This window comes from Marmota marmota, unplaced genomic scaffold, assembly GCF_001458135.2.
Source record: "Marmota marmota marmota unplaced genomic scaffold, marMar, whole genome shotgun sequence".
Lineage (NCBI taxonomy): Eukaryota > Metazoa > Chordata > Mammalia > Rodentia > Sciuridae > Marmota > Marmota marmota.
In genome coordinates, this window is record NW_026000261.1 from 6,732,273 (window position 1) to 6,750,838 (window position 18,566).

The window sequence follows — 18,566 nt, forward strand, 5'->3', positions numbered from 1 at the left end:
CACTTGCACAGCATGCACAAGGTCCTGGGTTCTATCCCAGCACCAAATATATATATATATATATATATATATATATATATATATATATATATATATAGAGAGAGAGAGAGAGAGAGAGAGAGAGAGAGCGAGCATAGATAATATGCATAATGAGTCTCAGGAAAGAAAGAGAGAGAAAGGGGGAGAGAGGAGGGGATAGAATGAGAGAGAAAGATGCATTTTTATTTCCTTCCCAGCTACATTGAGAACCCTTTTCAAAGAAACTTAGACCACAGATGACTCAAGTGTGGGGGCCTTACTAGTCAGTGGCTGAAGAGAGACAGTGTCAAACTGCATGACATCAGGGCAGATTTCTAAGAAAACCCTTTTAAAGGAGAGATTAGCTGAGGCCGAAGTAAATCACCCTTCCCATTTTCCCCTTACCTTCTTCCCTTGCCAGTTTGAGAAAAGACATGTTTAACTTGGCTACTTCTGGGATATGTGAGTAAAGTCCAGTCTCATTGGACAAAAGAAAAAAACATTCTATCAAAGCAGCTCCCAGGAAGAAGTTAATTAACATTACACCTGTATTGCATTCATTTTATTTTTTAACTTATTTTAATTGGTATATTATAATTATACATAATAGTGGGATTCATTATGTCATATGTGTACATATTACATTCACTTTAATGCATTATATTTCCCCATAATAATAAAAATGATGATGATGATGGTATGAGACATTCCTCAACTTATGATGGTTTGACCTAAAACTTTTTTACTTTACTGTGGTGCAAAAGCAATACACATTGAGTATAAGGATCTTTCCCCAGTCTAGTGATATACCACCCAATACTCTGTTGTTGTTGTTGTTGTTGTTGTTATTATTATTATTATTATTATTATTTTAGTACTAGGGATTGAATCCATGGGTACTTAACCACTGAGCCACATCCCCAGCCTCTCTTATTTTTTTGTTTTGAGACAGGGTCTTGCTAAGTTGCTCCTAGCCTTGCTAAATTGCTGAGCCTAGCTTCAAACTTGTGATCCTCCTGCCTCAGCCTCCTGAGTCACTGGGATTATAGGCATGCAGCACTATGCCTGGTGCATCTGATACTCTCCCGTAATGGTGGGCAGTGGCAGTGAGCTGCAGCTCCTAGTCAGCCACAGGATCACAAGGGAAACAGCCCATACTCTACAATGGACCATATTACTAAGCTGTAATGTTCGGTAAGTTAGATATATTCAATGTGCTTTCAACTCATGATATCTTCAACTTACAACAGGTTTATCAGGCAGTAATTCCAGGAACATCCATAATGTTGTTAATGACAACAACCACAATAGTCAGAGCCCACATAAATTATGTGGGCTAAATTATGTGCTTCCGTTTGTTTACTGTTAGGAATCTCAAAATTCAGAAGAAGGAAATTCTAAGGGAAGTAATTTAAAAATCAGGTATTTCAAGCCAGGTTCTAGGCTCAGCATAGTAGTTCTAACCTTCTACACTTTCTGCCCGGGGTTCCTAGAGCAGTTCCTGAAACACTGCCAGTTCCTTGCTCAGCAGAGTCAATGATACCCAAATGACACTCTTGATTAAGGCAAAAATGTGGTTTCCTGTTAGGAAAATTACATTATAAGTTTTCCTTCGATCCCCAGAAAGCCCAGACTGCTCCTAACACATGCATATTTCCAAAGCAGTTTAGTTAATTACTTAGTAATGGATTAATTGCTAATAATTGAAACAGGTCCCCTTCTGTACTTTACATGGAGTAGGCCCTGCCATAATGCCCAGGAACTGAAATACACTGTATCAAAGGATGCCTGATAGTTTCATTCTTCTCCTCCCTAAATCTGGCCCCAAATTCTAGCTGCCATTTTCATTCATTCATCAAGCATTTATTGAGTACTTATGTGTGCCATGAAGTTTTATGTTGTAGAGTTACAGAGTGAACAAAAAAAATCTAGCTTCTGCCCTGAGTTTTCATTAACAAACTGTCAGGAAGGAAGGAGGGACAAGAAGAAAGGTGGCCTGCGGTATAGGAACATCAGATGCCCCATTAACTTCTGAAAAGTTGAACCTGACCTTTCCTTTTACATTTGGAGACAAATTCTGGAATTTAACAGGATAACTGCAAAAAGTACCACACTGGGCTACCTTGAGTCAGCTAAGAGATGACAAACGGGTGAGGAATTCCAAGACAAACCCTAGGGGTTCCCTCTCCTTCAACAGGTGGTAAGTTCCGCTAGTTCAAATTTCAGCACTTAACATAAGAAAGGCACCAGTAAATGTTAAATGAATTAATTAATGGATTTTTAAACTATGGGGGGGAGTCCATTTCTTGCTTAGACTGGCTAAGCCTCTACTACTTAATCCTTTTCACTTCAAAGGACCCCCAGGCTAATAACTCCCTGGCACAAGCACATCAATCTGTAGGATGAGCTACTGGATAAATCCTGGGGTAAAGCCACATGTACTGATACAGTAGATACAACTCTGTTAAGCCAAGATAGAGGTCCACATGTATACATTTCAAAGAACTGTCTAAGCAAAATAGGTTGATGGAAAGTTTAGTTGGCTGGAGGGGGGAAGCAAAGGAAATGGTAGAATAGGCAAATGCTAGACTCTTTTACTTACTTTAACACCTGTGCAACTGTGTTTGGTCCAAACCATTCGCCAATTGATTTCCCTTCTCCTACACCCATTTGTGCTGTTTTTATGTGGAAAAAATTGACATGTTAGCAAAATATCTTCCAATGAGCCACAAACTCCTAAATGTTTGCATAAATAATTAAGCAGATGGACAACTTAGAAGAGTCACTTATATAAGGCAGAAAAAGAAAAAGATCAGGTATAGGTATTCCTTTCAAACCACTAATTAAGGATCTTACCCATTTGATGGATAGAATAGCAACAGTCTTTTCTATCTAAGAAGCACTGTAGAATCCGTTGGTATTCTTTGGGTTGTTCTTTTTGTTTCTCCCAGTTCCAGTCTTTTGAAGGAAAAAAAAGAGCTGAAATCATTATTGTAACTGTTTTTTACCTCTAAGCACTCCTATTGTAACTACAAAGTAGAAGGAAAATAAAGGTATAACATCTAGAAGACAGGAATGATGGAGTTAGAATATTCCTAAGTATCTTTCATCTGGATGATAAAGTCATCTGAAAACTGACTACTTTTCAAAGACTCAGTGGATATAAAGCAAAAGCCAAATAAGTAGTTGACCAAGGATTTGACTTAATTCAAGGACTGGAGCTAGAAAGATATTATATAAAAATGGTATTACCAAAGGTCTTTCTGGCCAGCTATTGTAAATAGGAAGTCAACAAAAAATTGGCAGTGTATCCCTGTATAACCCAGATGCCATAATATCTCAGCTTCAAATGAACAGCAATAGCTTTTCCCTTACATTCTGGCAGCATCACCAAAAGGGTCTCACAGAAGGCTAGAGATGGGGTCTATTCTGACATATAGCAGTTTACAGGGAAAGATACATAATTCACAGCTAAGGAAATTTTTAAAAATTTGCATGCTTCCATTTTTACAACACCTTTTGAAAAGTCCGGGCTGAGCTTTGAAAAAAAAATACCTTTGCTATCAGGTGTTTGAGGCTTTCGTAAGACCAAAGCCAAAATCACTGCAGATGTAGGGATTCCATCTGTGCCTTAGGAACAGCCCCCCAAATCCTACATAGGCCACTTAGAACTTACTGATGATAATTGCAGAAATGCTATTTAATCAAAGCTATGGACAGGATGCACTACTCCCATTCTCTCCGTTCTAGAAATTCTGTCTAATGGGACAGATTTCTGAGGCTTAGTTTATGTCCAAGACATAAATTTCTCTCCTGAGGTTTTAGAGAGAGCCTGAATTCATGGCTAAAATGCACTTGAAGCCAAAGGCCATTATCTTTAGACTCTTCAGTTCCCTTTTGCTTCTGATGTTTCTAAAACCAAAGTCTTAAACTTCAGATCCAGCACATCCTTCAAAAGGTGAACCACATCCAACTTTTTTTTTCATGAGCTACTGAATTGTCCAAGTCTGGGGAAATCCTGATTAGCTAGCTGCTAAGTACCATTAAATATTTGCTGATGACAGTGCTAAGTGAACACTGCTTCTCCATTTTAAAGTGACTGAAGAGGAATCAATCCAAAAGACTTCTTTACAAAATTACATCTTTTAATTCACCTTAACTACAAGGTTGCTTTCCAAATGTTTCCTACTACTTGCTTTTATATTGCAATGATTGAGACTGCTGACTGTGGCTGCTCCCCATTTCCAAAATTGAAAAAATTATCTCGAAGTGTTTTATAAGTGAGAAAAACTTAAATAATAAGAAGTGATCTGTATCAAGAATATGTGTACAGTAGAGAAATCACTGTACAAGGAGTCAGAAGATCTGCATTCTATCCCCCATCTATGTATGGTCCCTTCCTGTTTGACCTTGAGCAAATCACCTCACCTCCATGAGCCTGTTTCCTCATCTGTAAAATAGAAATTATGATACTATCAGTGACACAGGATGTCCTAAAGCCTGAAAAAAATGGCAATATGCCTAAAAACCTCCCCAGCCCTTCGCTGATCCTCTCTGAAAACTGTAGCAGGATCTTTGAGCTTGTATAGGTGGGGAACAGGAGCGATGTTTCCATACCTCAATTAGCAACAGCCAATGAATTCAGCAGCCCAATCTCATCCAAAATGTCCTTTCACTCTCTCTTCCCAAAGTCTAAATGGACTTTCACCCAAGTGCCTGAACTGGCATCCAGCCAGAGTCATCCTCCAGATGCCCACAGGGAAGCACACACAATGTCTTTAAAATAGCAAGACTCAAGAGTTCCAACAATGGTTACCCGAAGGTTCTTTTTTTTTTTTTTAAAGAAAGAGTGAGAGAGAGAGGGAGAGAGAGAATTTTTTAATATTTATTTTTTAGTATTTGGCGGACACAACATCTTTGTATGTGGTGCTGAGGATCAAACCTGGGCCGCACGCATGCCAGGCAACCGCGCTACCGCTTGAGCCACATCCCCAGCCCCTACCCGAAGGTTCTTAATTAATGAAGCTTGCACCTGAGGAAGCTAATTTAAGGATTCCTTCATCATCAAATGGACATCCTCAGTGAACCAAAAACGAAAATAGCACCAGCTCGCTCATTAGGCACTTCCTTTAGGTCACTTACATCCTTCATCAGATGGGTATTTTAAATGAGGTCAAGAAACAGACTTACCACCACACCCTTCTTCCTGCTCCCTTTGTTATCTGGTATTTTTAAACAATAGCAAAGATGGAAACTCCAAATGACACACCTGCCTCAATGCTCAATTCTGTCCCAGGAAGATAACCCTCTGGCTTGATGAGTCACAAGGAAATGCCAGCTGTTTCCTTCTTATGAAGGACCTCATTCACTTGTCAGCCCCACCTCTTGAGTTTGCAGAGAGCAATTTTAGAGCCTGCAGCTTTGTTACTGAGTGTTCCTAAAGCTGAGTATTAATGTTAAACCAATAGCAGCAAGTGATACTACAGAGATCTCTGAAGCAGTTTATAGAACAAATGGAACTCACCCCTTCCTAAGTGTCTACAGATAAGGGCTTGAGCCAGCATCATCTGTCCACAGCGCAGCATACATCCCCAGCCAGCATCTGATGATGGGCCCGTTCCCCCTGTTGGCAAGATAGATGAGCGTGACTTATGAATGAGTTCCTTAAATTGCCCTTTCCTGAGGCATCAGCATATCTGGGACTCACACAAGACAGGCATTCTTTGAAAACAGAGGCAAGAGATATAGTGGGATCAAACAGGATTTGGGTACAGGGTTGGAAATTGAAATGACAATGGTGAATCAATCAAAATGGGTTCTGTGGCCAAAGACAAAACAAACAAATGAACTAAACCTGCCCTTTGGATTTTCTGCTTGGAGACATCTAGGTATGCATGCAATTTTGATAGGTGACTATACTGAAATGTATGACTAGCAACAGTTAGTCCATTCAATGTCATTACTTGCCAGACCAAACTGCCCTGCACAGCTCATTTGCATGGCCCTGAACTTCTCAGAGAAGCCAGTGTTGCCTTAGTTTAAGAACAAATACTATGAGAGGTAGTCATCAAAATGGCCCATGAGATTCGGAAGGCTCTTAATTGTTATAAATAAATATTATGAAGATCTCAACAACAAAGACAATTTAATATAGAGGAAAGAGCCCTAGATTAGGCATTAGAAGACCAGTCTAGTTATATATCCAAGTCTCATTTATAGACTGGGGATAATAGTACATACTCTGTGTACATACTCTATAGGTGTCGTGAGACTTAAATGAATGTGTGCTAGAACCCATGCAGGATGATACAAACACTTGATGTTATGAGAATAGTCATAATATAAAATAATAAGACAAGTAGGCCAAGGTTTCCTTTTGTTGTAAGGACTGAAAGAAATTTGCTAAAGTGTAATAGGGAGAAGTAAGACAATTTGTGAGCTGGAAGGGAAGTCCTTTGCTCTCGCTAATGCTGGAATTATAGGCCAGAGTAGTATGAAAAAGGTGCAATGGGATCCACATAAAGAATAAATTGTCTATTCCCAAAACATTGTCAGACTGAATTGGAAATGCCTTTCAGACTTGCAAAGACCTACTCACCCAGAGAAAGTTAACAGTTTGGAAACACTGGGTATTCTAGATTTTTTTTTTTTTTTCTGTTACTGCTCGGAGGACTTTTTGTGAAGAGCAAAGAAAATGTCTATGTAGACTTCATATTTGTTCCTTCACAGAAAGGTTGATTTCATTTCAATTACATGGTCCATTCCTGTGTCAAAATTGGTCAGGTTTCTTCTTAGGAGAGTACCTTCTACCATTTATAGGCCCTTTTCCTATAGGTCTGTATTAGGAAGTAGCTACCCAGCTTGCAAACATTTTACAAATCTTCTCAAAAGGAGCATACTTATTAGCTTTTAGAATGGTCTTTTTTTAGATGGTAGTTAGAAATGGATTAGAATTAGTTCTAAGAAAATCTACTCTAATTCTTCCCCCAATATCAAGGTGCTTTCATTTAATAAGAAAAAAAAATCAAAGGAATGATTTTCTTCCCTTCAAAATACAAATTGTCCTTAATAATCAAGTAGTTCTACAAAGCAGTAGACTATCATTTAATTGATGTTACCCAAAATAAAAGCTTATGTTATTTTTTTCCTTACTCTCAAAAGTAAAACAAGTAATGCCATCTGGTGCCAGAACACTTGGCAGTAGGGTCAAAAGTATACTGCCATAACATGTTAATACTGTGGAACCATATGTGATGGGGTATTTCAGCAATGAACTATTTGGATGAAATGTGAGACCTTCCAACCTCCCTAAATCAAATTCTTTGCCATAGTGAGCTGTGAATTCTGAGGTTTCTGTGAAGTCACTGATAACCTCAGACAAACTATCTAAAAGGAAGAAAGCACAGTATAACAAATGGTATACCTACCAATTGGTGAAAATTTCCTTCTGTATGTAAACCATAGACGAGCACTTATATCAGACAACAGCTTAGATTTTTCTGTAATTAAATGTGAAATTAAAATTAAATCACCATATCCCATCTAAAAATTCTGCATTTGACTTCTAAGCCAGAAGCAAAACTTATTTTCAAATAACTATTCAATTCCATTGTTATGGGGCTAGGGAAATTAATAGGAAACCCAATCTCATTTTAGTCAAATAATTTCAATATTTCTCCTCACCACAGCTACTCTACTAATTGATTCAATGACGCTGCACAGTTCCTGTCTCTTCCTCATTCAGCTACATAGTCTTCCCAGGTATTAATACTGAGGTCATGGCCAAAAGACAATGAATAGGAAATGCAAGGATCTGAGATAGTCCACTAATAAGGCAATCATCCCCAGCCTGAATGATAGTGGTTATATGGATCTCTCATCAGTGCCCACAATCTATTACCCAAAACTAAGGGATTGTATGTTTGTGTATGAATGCATGTGTTTGTGTGTGTGTGTGTGCATGTGTATGTATAAGTGCATTCATTTAACAGAAAAGGAATTGTCCCTGATAAACAAATTAAGTGTGTGAGAAATTTATCTGTAGTGCCTAACGAAACTGGTATTCATAATCTAAATGAATATATAACATCACCAATATTTTTGTGTATTTTTTCAAAGCACGCTTTCTTGCATTTTATGATGTGAATTTACTTCCATGGCCATAGATATGGCTTCCTCATTTCCACCTATACTTAGATGTGGTTTTGTCTTTCTTAGTCATCTCTCTCCCTCTTTTCAACAACATATTCATATTTGCATTCTGTATATAATTTATACAGTTGTTGCACTTTAGAAGAAAAAAGGAATCAGGCACAGTGGCATATGCCTGTAATCCCATCTACTTGGGAGGCTGAAGCAAGAGGATTGCAAGTTTGAGGCCAGTCTCAGCAAGTTAGGAGATCCTGTGTCAAAATAAATAAAAAGGGCTGGGTATGTAACTTAGTGATAGAGAACACCTTTGCCCTGAAACTGAAAAGTCAGCAGCTCGAATATAATAGAAGCAAATCCTTTCCCTTGAGAAACAAAGACACAATCTCTCACAATCCTTTAGTTGAAAGGTTTTCTCTTTACATTTGCTGTATTGGTGGTTTAATCCCTGGTACAGAAAAAAAAAAAGGAAATTCAATTTTTGCCAATATTTTCTATTTTCTCTCCTTCCTTTCCTTTAAGCAAATCAGAAAGTTGAGCTTTCTGGATTTTCCTTCCCCTTCATGTCCCCAGTGCCTATCACATTTTGTGATGCAGATGTATAATGGTTAAAAAAAAAAACAAAACTAAGATTTCTGGAGTCATACTCTAGCTGGGTTTGAACCCTGATTCTGCTGCTTATCAGCTGTGTGGCCTTGTTACTTAACCTTTATGAGTTTCCATTTCCTCATCTATAAAATGGGGAGAATTATAATATTTGTTGAATTGTGAGTATTCAACAAGATAATATAGGTAAAGTGCTTAGAGGGTGCCTGGTATGCAGTAAGCCAGTGCCAAATGTTATTTTATACCTGCCTCTCAAACATTGACCCCACTTGCTCTTGCCTCAGCAGTCCCTATGCCTTCTAGCTTGGCTTTATGGTGGAAGGCTGTGCAAACATTTTAATGATACTTTCACTTTGAAAGACATTTCCCAGTGTTTTATTTGAATATGGGCCTATTTGGCAACCTGGGTATACCTGCTATAATGGATAGCAGAAGTAGAAAATGTCCTCTCCAATCCCCTCATTTTAAATACTAGGGAAGGAAGTTAAGATCTAGAAAGACAAAGTGACTTACCTGAATTAGGAGAAGAATCTGAATATGCAAAGTATCCTAATTACTAGCTCCAGGAAGCCAGACTCAAGAGAAGGGGCAAGGCCTGCCTCCTCTCCTGTCTTTTGATCAGCTTCTTCCTGTTCCTTACCTCATTCTAAGGGCCTCTGAAGAGGTTCTCTCCTTAGAATGATAAAAATCTCAGATCTACCTCGTTTGAACTCAGGATTTATCTGGGTGCTGGGTTGTTAGCAGTTTCAGGGCAAAAAGTTCTTTCCCAATCTATAAGAATGTGATGGTAAGGAAGAGAAATTCAAGTTCCCTTTCCATCTAACTGCAGAGGCTAAACGTTCTATGCAAAACCAGAATAAACTGAGACAGTGTTCTAGTCAGAAAAGATCTAAAACATAAGAATTCTCATATTTCTGAGAGTCATGATTTGTTTAGAAGTCCCTGGTGTTTTCATCTAAAAAGATAAGGATGTGAGATGAATGAGAAATATATAGCCTAGTCACCAAAGACTAGATACTGGTTAGTGATACCAGTAGATCTGTGTTTTTGAAACCCAAGACTTCTATAATTTGGGGTTCTCCTTTAAGGAAAAGAACAAAAATACATTTTTTTTTTTTACAAATTGCATAAAACCTATACCCCTATGAACACAGTGCTAGGGCCTAAGGGCCTTGGAAGGGGCCTGTGAGGTAAGCAAGGGGCCTGAGGCTTAGATTCCATTCTCTACATGATAAATCCTCCTCAGAGCAACATCAACATTTATGAAGGTAATGCTCTGTCAACTCAAGAAGTAAAAAAGGATAGGTCCTTAACCTCAGGGGCCCACCTTAGTTGGCTTCTCACAGACAAATGCTACCAAAACTTACCTGTTTTAAGGAAATGCTGCTTCCCCAAGATCCATACCAGCTCATCTGTATCTGGAAATTCTTCTAGGTAGTCAGTGAAAATAGTAATCTGGTTTTCACACTTGGACAAAACTGAAAGAAAATGAAAGAAAGAAACACAAGCAAAATTTAATAAAAGGTCCTTACTTCAGTGGTTTGCTGATTATTACCTTTGCCCTGAAATTGAAGAGTCAGCAGCTTGAATCTAATAGAAGCAAATCTTTTCCCTTGAGAAACAGACACAAGCCCTCACAATCCTTTAGTTGAAAAGTTTTCTCTTTACATCTCTCTCTCCTTTTTTTGACCATTTCTTTCTCACAATCCCATTTAAAACAAAATTCTAAAAAAAATTGGCCACAGTTGCTTTAAAACTTTTTTGTCCACCATGTGGCCTTCTTTGTAAATAGCCACTTAGCAAACTTCTCCTAGCAGGAGTGTATCAAGGTGAAACAATAATACCTGTGTATCTCATTACTACTCACATCACAGGGGGTATCACAATGTTTATATGGTAAGGTTTCTAGTGGCCAGTGGCTTAAAGGAAGCTATGATAAGCCCTGGAAGATTGTATAACTGTAAAAATGGGAATATTTTAGCTGAAAGACCAGATGTTTTTACAGTATTTTTATTTCCCATTTTATTCACATATGGCTTCTGCAAAGAAGGCTCTTGATGCTGATAATAAATATAACTTGTTCTTGGGATTCACAATGTCTAGTGTGATATTGTGATATAATGTGAAATATATACTTAGTCTCTGTCCCTGTTTTCTGGCACAGAGCTCCTAAAAACATTTGTAGTTTCTTGAATGCTGAGGATGCCAGGTGCATCTTCTGTTCTGATGCTTGGTCTCTGACCCCAGATCCAGACACAAAACTTCTAATCACTCAAAATTCCATGGGTGATAGGAGCATTCTTTTTTTAAATTCTAATAGGATGACTCTTGGTGGGCTCTTCGTGGGGGGCTTGGGACCAGAAAGACCCAAGCAATAATTAGAAGCTTAAGAGCTTCAACACATCAACACCCTCAAGGAAGGAGAGGCTGGAGATTGAGGAAAAAAAAAAAAAAAAACACCACACCTACATAATGAAGCCTCCATAAAAATCCCTGCACTCTGGGGTTGGGAGAGCTTTTGGGTTGCTGAACATGTGCAGGTGCCTGGAAGGTTAGTATTCCTGGAGAGGGCAGAGAAGCTCCACACCTCTTCTCCCTTTTCTTGCCCTCTGCATCTCTTTTATCTGGCTATTCATCTGCATCCTTTCCAATATTCTTTATAATGAATAAATGAATATAAGTAAAGTGATTCCCTGATTTCTGTGAGCTATCCTCACACATTATCAAACCCGAGGGAGGGGTAGTAGGAACCCCAATGTATAGCCGGACAGTCAAGAGCACAGGTCACAACCTAGGATGGGACTTGTAACTGGCATCTGAATTGGGAGCAGTTTTTGTGGCACTGTGCCTTTAATCTATGGAACACTGACTCCAGGTAGATACCGTCAGAACTAAATTAAATTATGGGATGTCTTCTTGGTATCTGCTAGAGAATTTCTTGGTATGTGAGGACACCTCCCCACACACCAATCTGGTGTCAGAAGTGTTGAGTGTTGAATGTGGGCATATCAAAAAACAGTCTGGTTTTTCCTATTTTATACCACAATGGTTATCTCTCAAGATACAGTAACCAAATAAAATAAAACTAAACTTTATTAGTTTATAGGCCACACTTTCAGAACTTATGACATGTAACATGAGAGAAGTTAAAATTCAAATTTACCCATGAGGAACAGGTCTACAAAACAAAACAAAACTCAAGACAGACACATGAAGGGATGCTATCTCCAAATTCTTTGTAATTTTCTAAGAAAATAATATTCTATATACTAAATAAATTTCTAAGCCAGTCCACTAAAATCTATTTTAATTTGTAACCAGAAAAAATAAATTTATAGGATATGCATACTTTATAGTGCTATTTGTATAAGGAAATATATTTCAAGTTCAAAGCTAAGATACTCAACACACACCTTCTTTTGATTCTTGGAGGCTCCCTGACTTTTTTTTTTCTTTCGGTACCAGGGATTAAACTCAGGGGCACTCAACCACTGAACCACATTCCCAGCCATATTTTGTATTTTATTTAGAGATGGGGTTTCACTGAGTTGCTTAGTGCCTTGCCATTGCTGAGGCTGGCTTTGAACTCGTGATCCTCCTGCTTCAGCCTCTCGAGCCACTGGGATTACAGGCATACACCACCACTCCCAGCAGCTTCCTGAGTTTTATTGAGGCAGGGAGCTCAGAGAGAAAGAGAGTACAGGTCCCTTTGTGTAGATGTAAGTAGCTTCAGGGACACTCCCAAGTAGTCCCTAAGAGTCCTACAGACGTAGTCCTACTAATGGCATAGTAAGATATGTTTAATTCATTTGAAAGGACAAATTGTTTTGATTTTGTTTTCAAAGGCAGAAGCATGCTGTCTTCACAGAAATAAATGTTCCTAAATATAAAGCAAGCCTATTCTGATCAGGAAAACAGGTTTATCTGCTCAAAATACCCCAATTGGAAATTGAAGTTATAATCTGTAAAGCACTTTTAGAAACAGCTAGCCTGGGGTACTTCCTTTCTTGAAACATTACCAAATTCCAGTCTTTTAGAGATTTAAATAGCTTTTGTCCTCAGTATGTTTTAATTATTAAAGATTATAGTCTCTGCAGGGTTTCAAACCTAAAGAAGTTAGAAATCAAACCACCATTTTGTTCCCCAGTGAAAACTCATCACCACCAAATCTGCCAGGGAACCTGTGCCCTCTTAGCCTCTCTGCTGCTGGCCTCAGCCTCTGGCCCACACTCAGGAAATACCAGGCTAAAAATGATCATTCAGGTCAGGCCATCCCCAGGAGGTGGTGGACTGAGGCGGGGTAAATCACACTGTGTAACTCTGGACTCCACCCTCTATCCCTCACAGGCAGGAGAAATCAGGTGAAAATGAACACCCACTACAGCCTAGAAAGAAAACAAAAATCAGAAAATTAGTTGCTTGAGAGAACTGTGGGAAAAGGGCACACTCTCTTGCACCCTGGAAGGAGTGAGGAAGGGTGGCATTGGATCAATGTACAGCATGTATGCATATAAGCCTTAGGTCTTTTTTTAGTACTGGCCAAAAAAAAAAATTCTCTATGGCCAACCCTGTCCCAGTGACTCATTGCCCAGCTATCTGGTCAAATTAGTACAGCCCTTTAAAGTCTGTGACAACTGCCCTGCTTCATTTGGGATGGCTCTGAGCAAAATGGTAGCCAAAGAATTTGACTCTGGCTCTTCACACCCTCCCAGGCCCAGCTAGGCTAGCAATAAGGTCATTACAATCTCTATTCTTCTTGACTCTTCTCTTACAAGATAGATGGACAGAATGCAGGGTGTCCAGCCATCGCCAGCCCTGAGTCAAAGCTACATGCATGGAACAAATGAAAACTATAACAGAAAATGACATTAACAGAACAGAAGAAGCAAAGAGCAGTGATGGGGAAGTTATATATAAGGGGATTTGGGGAAAAAAGAAGAATAGGTCCTCTACAAGGACTTAGATAACAAAGAAATCTGGGAAGTGTTTGAGGTATAGAAGTAAAATCTAATTTCCAACAAAAGTACTTGTGACTAACAGCAATACTTTTCATAAAAAAATTTCTTTCACAAACTACATTTGTCTTGCCTTTAAAAGTTAACAAACCAGATATTGACCTGATATCAGTTCCCTGCCTGTCAGCCTGTTTAAAGAGGTGGAGACACTATAGTCAGAGAATATGCAGCTTGGTGGACCAAGAAATAACTGCTCTAAGGCCTGAGGGACAATAGGCTGCAACCTGTTCCATTTTGCTTTAATTGTTATATTGAAGGTTCTGTTGGGCTAGCTTAGTGGCCAGTTAATAATAGCACAAAGCTTTCCTTAAACTCCTAAAACCAAAAAGTCTACCAGTCTCAGGACTGGGTTTGTAGCTCAGTGGTAGAACACTTGCCTAGCATGTGGGAGGCACTGGATTGGATTATATCCTCAGCACCACATAAATAAATAAATAAAACTGTGGCCATCTACAACTAAAAGAAAAAGGTCTACCAGTCTTGGTCAAAAGGCTCTATGTACATGTTGAGGCATGTCTTAAACTCCCAGCCAGGCAAGCATAGAACTCAAGATCAGCTAGAGTGAGTGTTTAGGTTCTATTCAGGTCTTTTTTGAGCATGCACACAGCTCTGGGTATGCATACAGCCTTATGAACACATGTGGTTGATATAAGGTCCTTGCTTAGCATCTGGATGGCCATCTTAAGTGATAGCCACCATTTTAAGGAAAAAGTTTCACTTTTTCCCCAAGGGTGTTTCTGAGAAAGGCCCTCATACCAACCCAACCCTTAACCACCCCCATTAGGACCCACTCACCCCGCTGTGATTCCTGAGCCTCTCCCATAAAAGTCCCAGAACTCAAGCCTGTTTTGCCTCTCTCTCCTACAGAAATATGGCCTTTATTTGTCAGCTCTGACAAATAAACTCTTGTGTGTATCTCCGCTTGGTCTCTTTCATTTCTCACTCACCTGTCTCTCATTCCTTGCTTTCCCTTCAGTTGAGATTCCTAAAAATATGCCCCTGATTTTTACAGCTTCAAGGAATCTTATTCCCCAGTTTTTCCTTTTAATTTTTTTTTTTTTTGGTTAGTTGGAAATACTATCTACTGCTTTAGGCAGCTTAGAATTTAATTGATTGTCTTTAATGGTGTTTGTTTTTAAAGATGCTGGTAGAAGAGTTTCTGCGCCTCAAGGCAGATCAAATAAATACTGTCTTGTAAGTAGCATCTTCCAGGTTACCACCAGACAGATAGAATTCTCTAGAAATGAAACTTTAAAGGAACTCCAACCCCATCTTGTCTCTTTTGGTGGCTGCTAGGGTGCTGCATTTCCCTGTGATGATACTCTGTTGATTTTGAAAGCTACTGCAGAACAACATTAGCAAGAATTTGGAATAAGGCAAGTGAAAACACCACAAAGTTTACTCTTACAAACATTTTGTCAGTCTTCATGGATAAATATTCCCGGAATTGCTGCAAGCCTTTAGTTCATTTCCAGAGTTCTGAAAAAGTTGATTCTGACAATTGCTGTCAGTTTTTTCATTGCTATTATGAAGACAATTTTCAGAGGTCTTTGCTCTGCTATTTTTGCTGATTTCTTACTTTTTCTAGTGATTGGCTACATTTCTAAGGGTTATTTTGGAAATCCCAAGTAAATGACAAAATTGCTTTGAAAACATTTTTTTTTTCTGGTTACAGCTTAACAAAGGCACTTGTACATCAAGGCTTTTAGATTCTGTGAAGCTTGTGCTAAAAAAAGAAACACCACAAATTCTCTGAAGTAGAATCAAAAAGATCAGAAAATCTAAGGCCAGGAGGGGCTTGAGATATGGGCTAACTTCCCAGTAGGTCACCCATTCTAACAGCTTTTGCCAGGATACTGCTAGTTCCAAAACAGCCTTCTCAGCAATACCTACATATTTAACATACTGTCAGGTCACATCTTCAAAAACTTAAGAAAACATCTGTAAGGATGAATATGTATGGTAATGGCTGAGTATTCATTCATATTCCATTGCATAAACTTTACAAAGTACCTACTTATAGGCTAAGCATGGAAAATAAAACATAAATGAGATATAGCCTCTATCCTCCAAAAGCATTTCATCTAGTAGGAAAGTGTTCCAGAAACAATTAACAATGGGTAAGTGAAAGACAAGTGATGTGGAAGGCAGGGGAGGAAAAGAAAAATAAAATTCCAACTGGGAGTAAACAGGCTTTCCCCAACTTAGAAAAGGTAGCATCAGAGTTGAGCTTTGCTTGCAATAAAATAGAAATGGCAAGGGGGAAGGGAGGAAATTCCCGGTTGAGGGAACACCAAAAGAACTTGGCAAGCAACTTAGGTATGGAGTGGGGCACGGGAGAGTGAGAGAGAAAGTCAAAAATAACTTGCAGTTTTCATGTGTGAGTGATGAGATGTTGGCAGAAAAAAAATATGGGGTTAAGCAGAGGAAAAATAAGCTTGATTGATCCAGAACATGTTGGACTGGTGGATTTGGTTAACAAAGAGTGGAGAGGTTTGGAAACAAGTGAAAGGGAAGTTGGCCTACACAGGGATTTTGAAGAGAAGCATTGGTGGATAGCAGGTTGGTTAGCAGGGCTTAAGAAGGCACAAGAAAATCCAGAAGGCCAAAGCTCTGTCACAGCCTAGAATGTGCCTTCATCTCCTTCCTCCAGGGTTCACCTACTGCCCTGTTCTTTCTCAGCCTCTGCTCATCTGTGCATAGGCCCTGCCCCATTTCATTCATCTTCCTTCCTGTGTCCTACCTTTCTGACAACCAAGAACTGAGAAAATAGAAGATTGGATGACAATTCTTAGCCTTTCAAGTGGATTTTTCCTATTCAAAATTGCAAATTTCCTTGAATTTACCTAGCAAGCCAAGCCCCTGCAATGCTAGATTGTCAAATAACGCAGAAGACATGAATGGTTTCTCTACAGACTAGTATAAATTCTGATTCTCTAATAGAACAGTGTTTTTAGACTTATATTAGGAAATAATTTTTTGTACTGGGGATTGAACCCAAGGGCACTTTCCCACAGAGCCACTTCCCCAGTATACATAGCCACATCCCCTGTACATTTAGACCAAGTTTCAATGTAATTTTTTTTAAATTTTAATTCAGGCTCTTGTTAAGTTGTTTAAAGTTTTGCTAAATTGCTGAGGCTTGCCTTGAACTTGTAATCCTCTTGCCTCACCCTCCCCAGGAACTTGGATTATAGGCATATGTCACCATGCCCAGCAACCACACTAGGGATTATTAACCAAAGAGTATCATTCAAGTAGAGAGAAATTTAAGAGATTCTGTTTAACATGATGAGTGCAGGCAGTGGTTGAGCAAAGGAAGCTATACCTGATAAATTTCAGGACAAATAAGAAAAAAAAAATTACCAGTATACTTAGTACCCTTTGGCTTTCAGTTAGAAAAATTAATTGGGCTGTAGATAACTTGGCTCCATAAAATATGATATTTCTCAGAAGTCTCGGTCAATTTATACCACTGATGTAAGCAATGCTTAGCCCATTGACAAATGTAATGTAAAACTGAGCTATTTCTGTGCTTTCTTCAAAGCGATGCTTTTGAAAATCTTGTTGCCTTGTCAATTGTATTTTTGTTGTTGCTGCTGTTGTTGTTTCCACTTAGAGACAAATTGCCGCCTGCTGTCTACTGACTGAGAAATGCACTTGGAAATATCCATGGGGAAATGGACTTCCAGGAACAAACTGGTCAGAAATGTGTGACACATCAACCATAGCACCTCCAAATTGGTGACTCATTTTGCTTTTGATAACTACTTTTTTTAAAGATGTACTTTTCAAAGAAAAAGTGAGAGAGATTAGATTTGAGAGGAGTATTAAATTCCTCTGATTAAAAAAAGTTGCTGCTATCATCTTTGTTGATAAGACATACAGAGAGGGTAGTACACTAGGTGTATGGATGGGGAAAACTATTTGATTGGCTATACAATTTAAAAAGACTTGAGGAACCTCATTCACAACTGAAGTGAGAATCATCTTGACTCTTTATCAACAAGTTTTATTGTTTTTAAGATTCAACCTGAACCTGCTACTTTCTTGTCACTGAGTGATTGATGGAAAACATAGTTGTAGCCCCAAGGAGGACAGTTTCACATTAGTGCCATTACCAACTCAATGAGTGGGTTGAAAATTAGCCTCCATGGTATTGTATCCTTGATTTTGGATACTGAAACAAAACTAAAAAGCACTGATACTCAATAGTGAACTCATGGCTCATGGAGGAATCAAGAAACTGACAATATTTAGTCTCAATGAATAGTGTATCAACTGATTTTCTCTAACACCCAGTATGGTAAGGAAAAGAAAGAAAAGGAAACACCTTCCACTCCTGTTGGAAATTGCTCTATGCTAGGAACTCCAAAATGTAAGTTCTAGTCTCAGCCTGCCAGTTAACTTGCTATGTGATCTTGGAGAACCTATTGTACTTCTTTGGGCCTCAGACTCTCCATCTATAATAATGTGCTGCATGCTCTTCAAACAGCAGATCATAATTCATTGGTAGGTTGTGTAATCTACATAGTGTGTTGCAGTCAGCATTTAATAAAATGAAATTGAATAGAACAAGAACAAAATATTAGAGCATATTATGTATAATAATGATAAGTATTGCTTCATGAAGCTTTTTTGTGTATATATAGACCAGGTTGTGATGTAAAAGTATTTTTCATTGTGTTTTTGTGATCAAAAAAGTTAAAAAGCCACTAGTCTAGACTTGTACTGTTTAATATAGTAGCTGCTAGCTACATGCAGTTTTTTTTTTTAAGA

The 18,566-nt window shown here is 38.6% G+C and overlaps 1 protein-coding gene across 3 annotated transcripts in view; it reads right to left on the reverse strand.

Annotated features, from left to right (window-relative positions):
• The window catches only part of Atg4a (autophagy related 4A cysteine peptidase), a 51,656-nt gene that overhangs the window by 10,203 nt on the left and 22,887 nt on the right, over positions 1-18,566 (reverse strand). For 2 of the 3 annotated variants that reach the window (XM_048796883.1, XM_048796884.1), the window contains exons 2-6: positions 10,140-10,250; positions 7,446-7,517; positions 5,543-5,641; positions 2,875-2,976; positions 2,621-2,693 (exon numbers count right to left, since the gene is read on the reverse strand). In XM_048796883.1, the coding sequence (XP_048652840.1) occupies positions 2,621-2,693; positions 2,875-2,976; positions 5,543-5,641; positions 7,446-7,517; positions 10,140-10,250 (457 nt within the window). The remainder of the gene's footprint in view (positions 1-2,620; positions 2,694-2,874; positions 2,977-5,542; positions 5,642-7,445; positions 7,518-10,139; positions 10,251-18,566) is intronic. The other variant, XM_048796882.1, reaches the window with a different exon arrangement.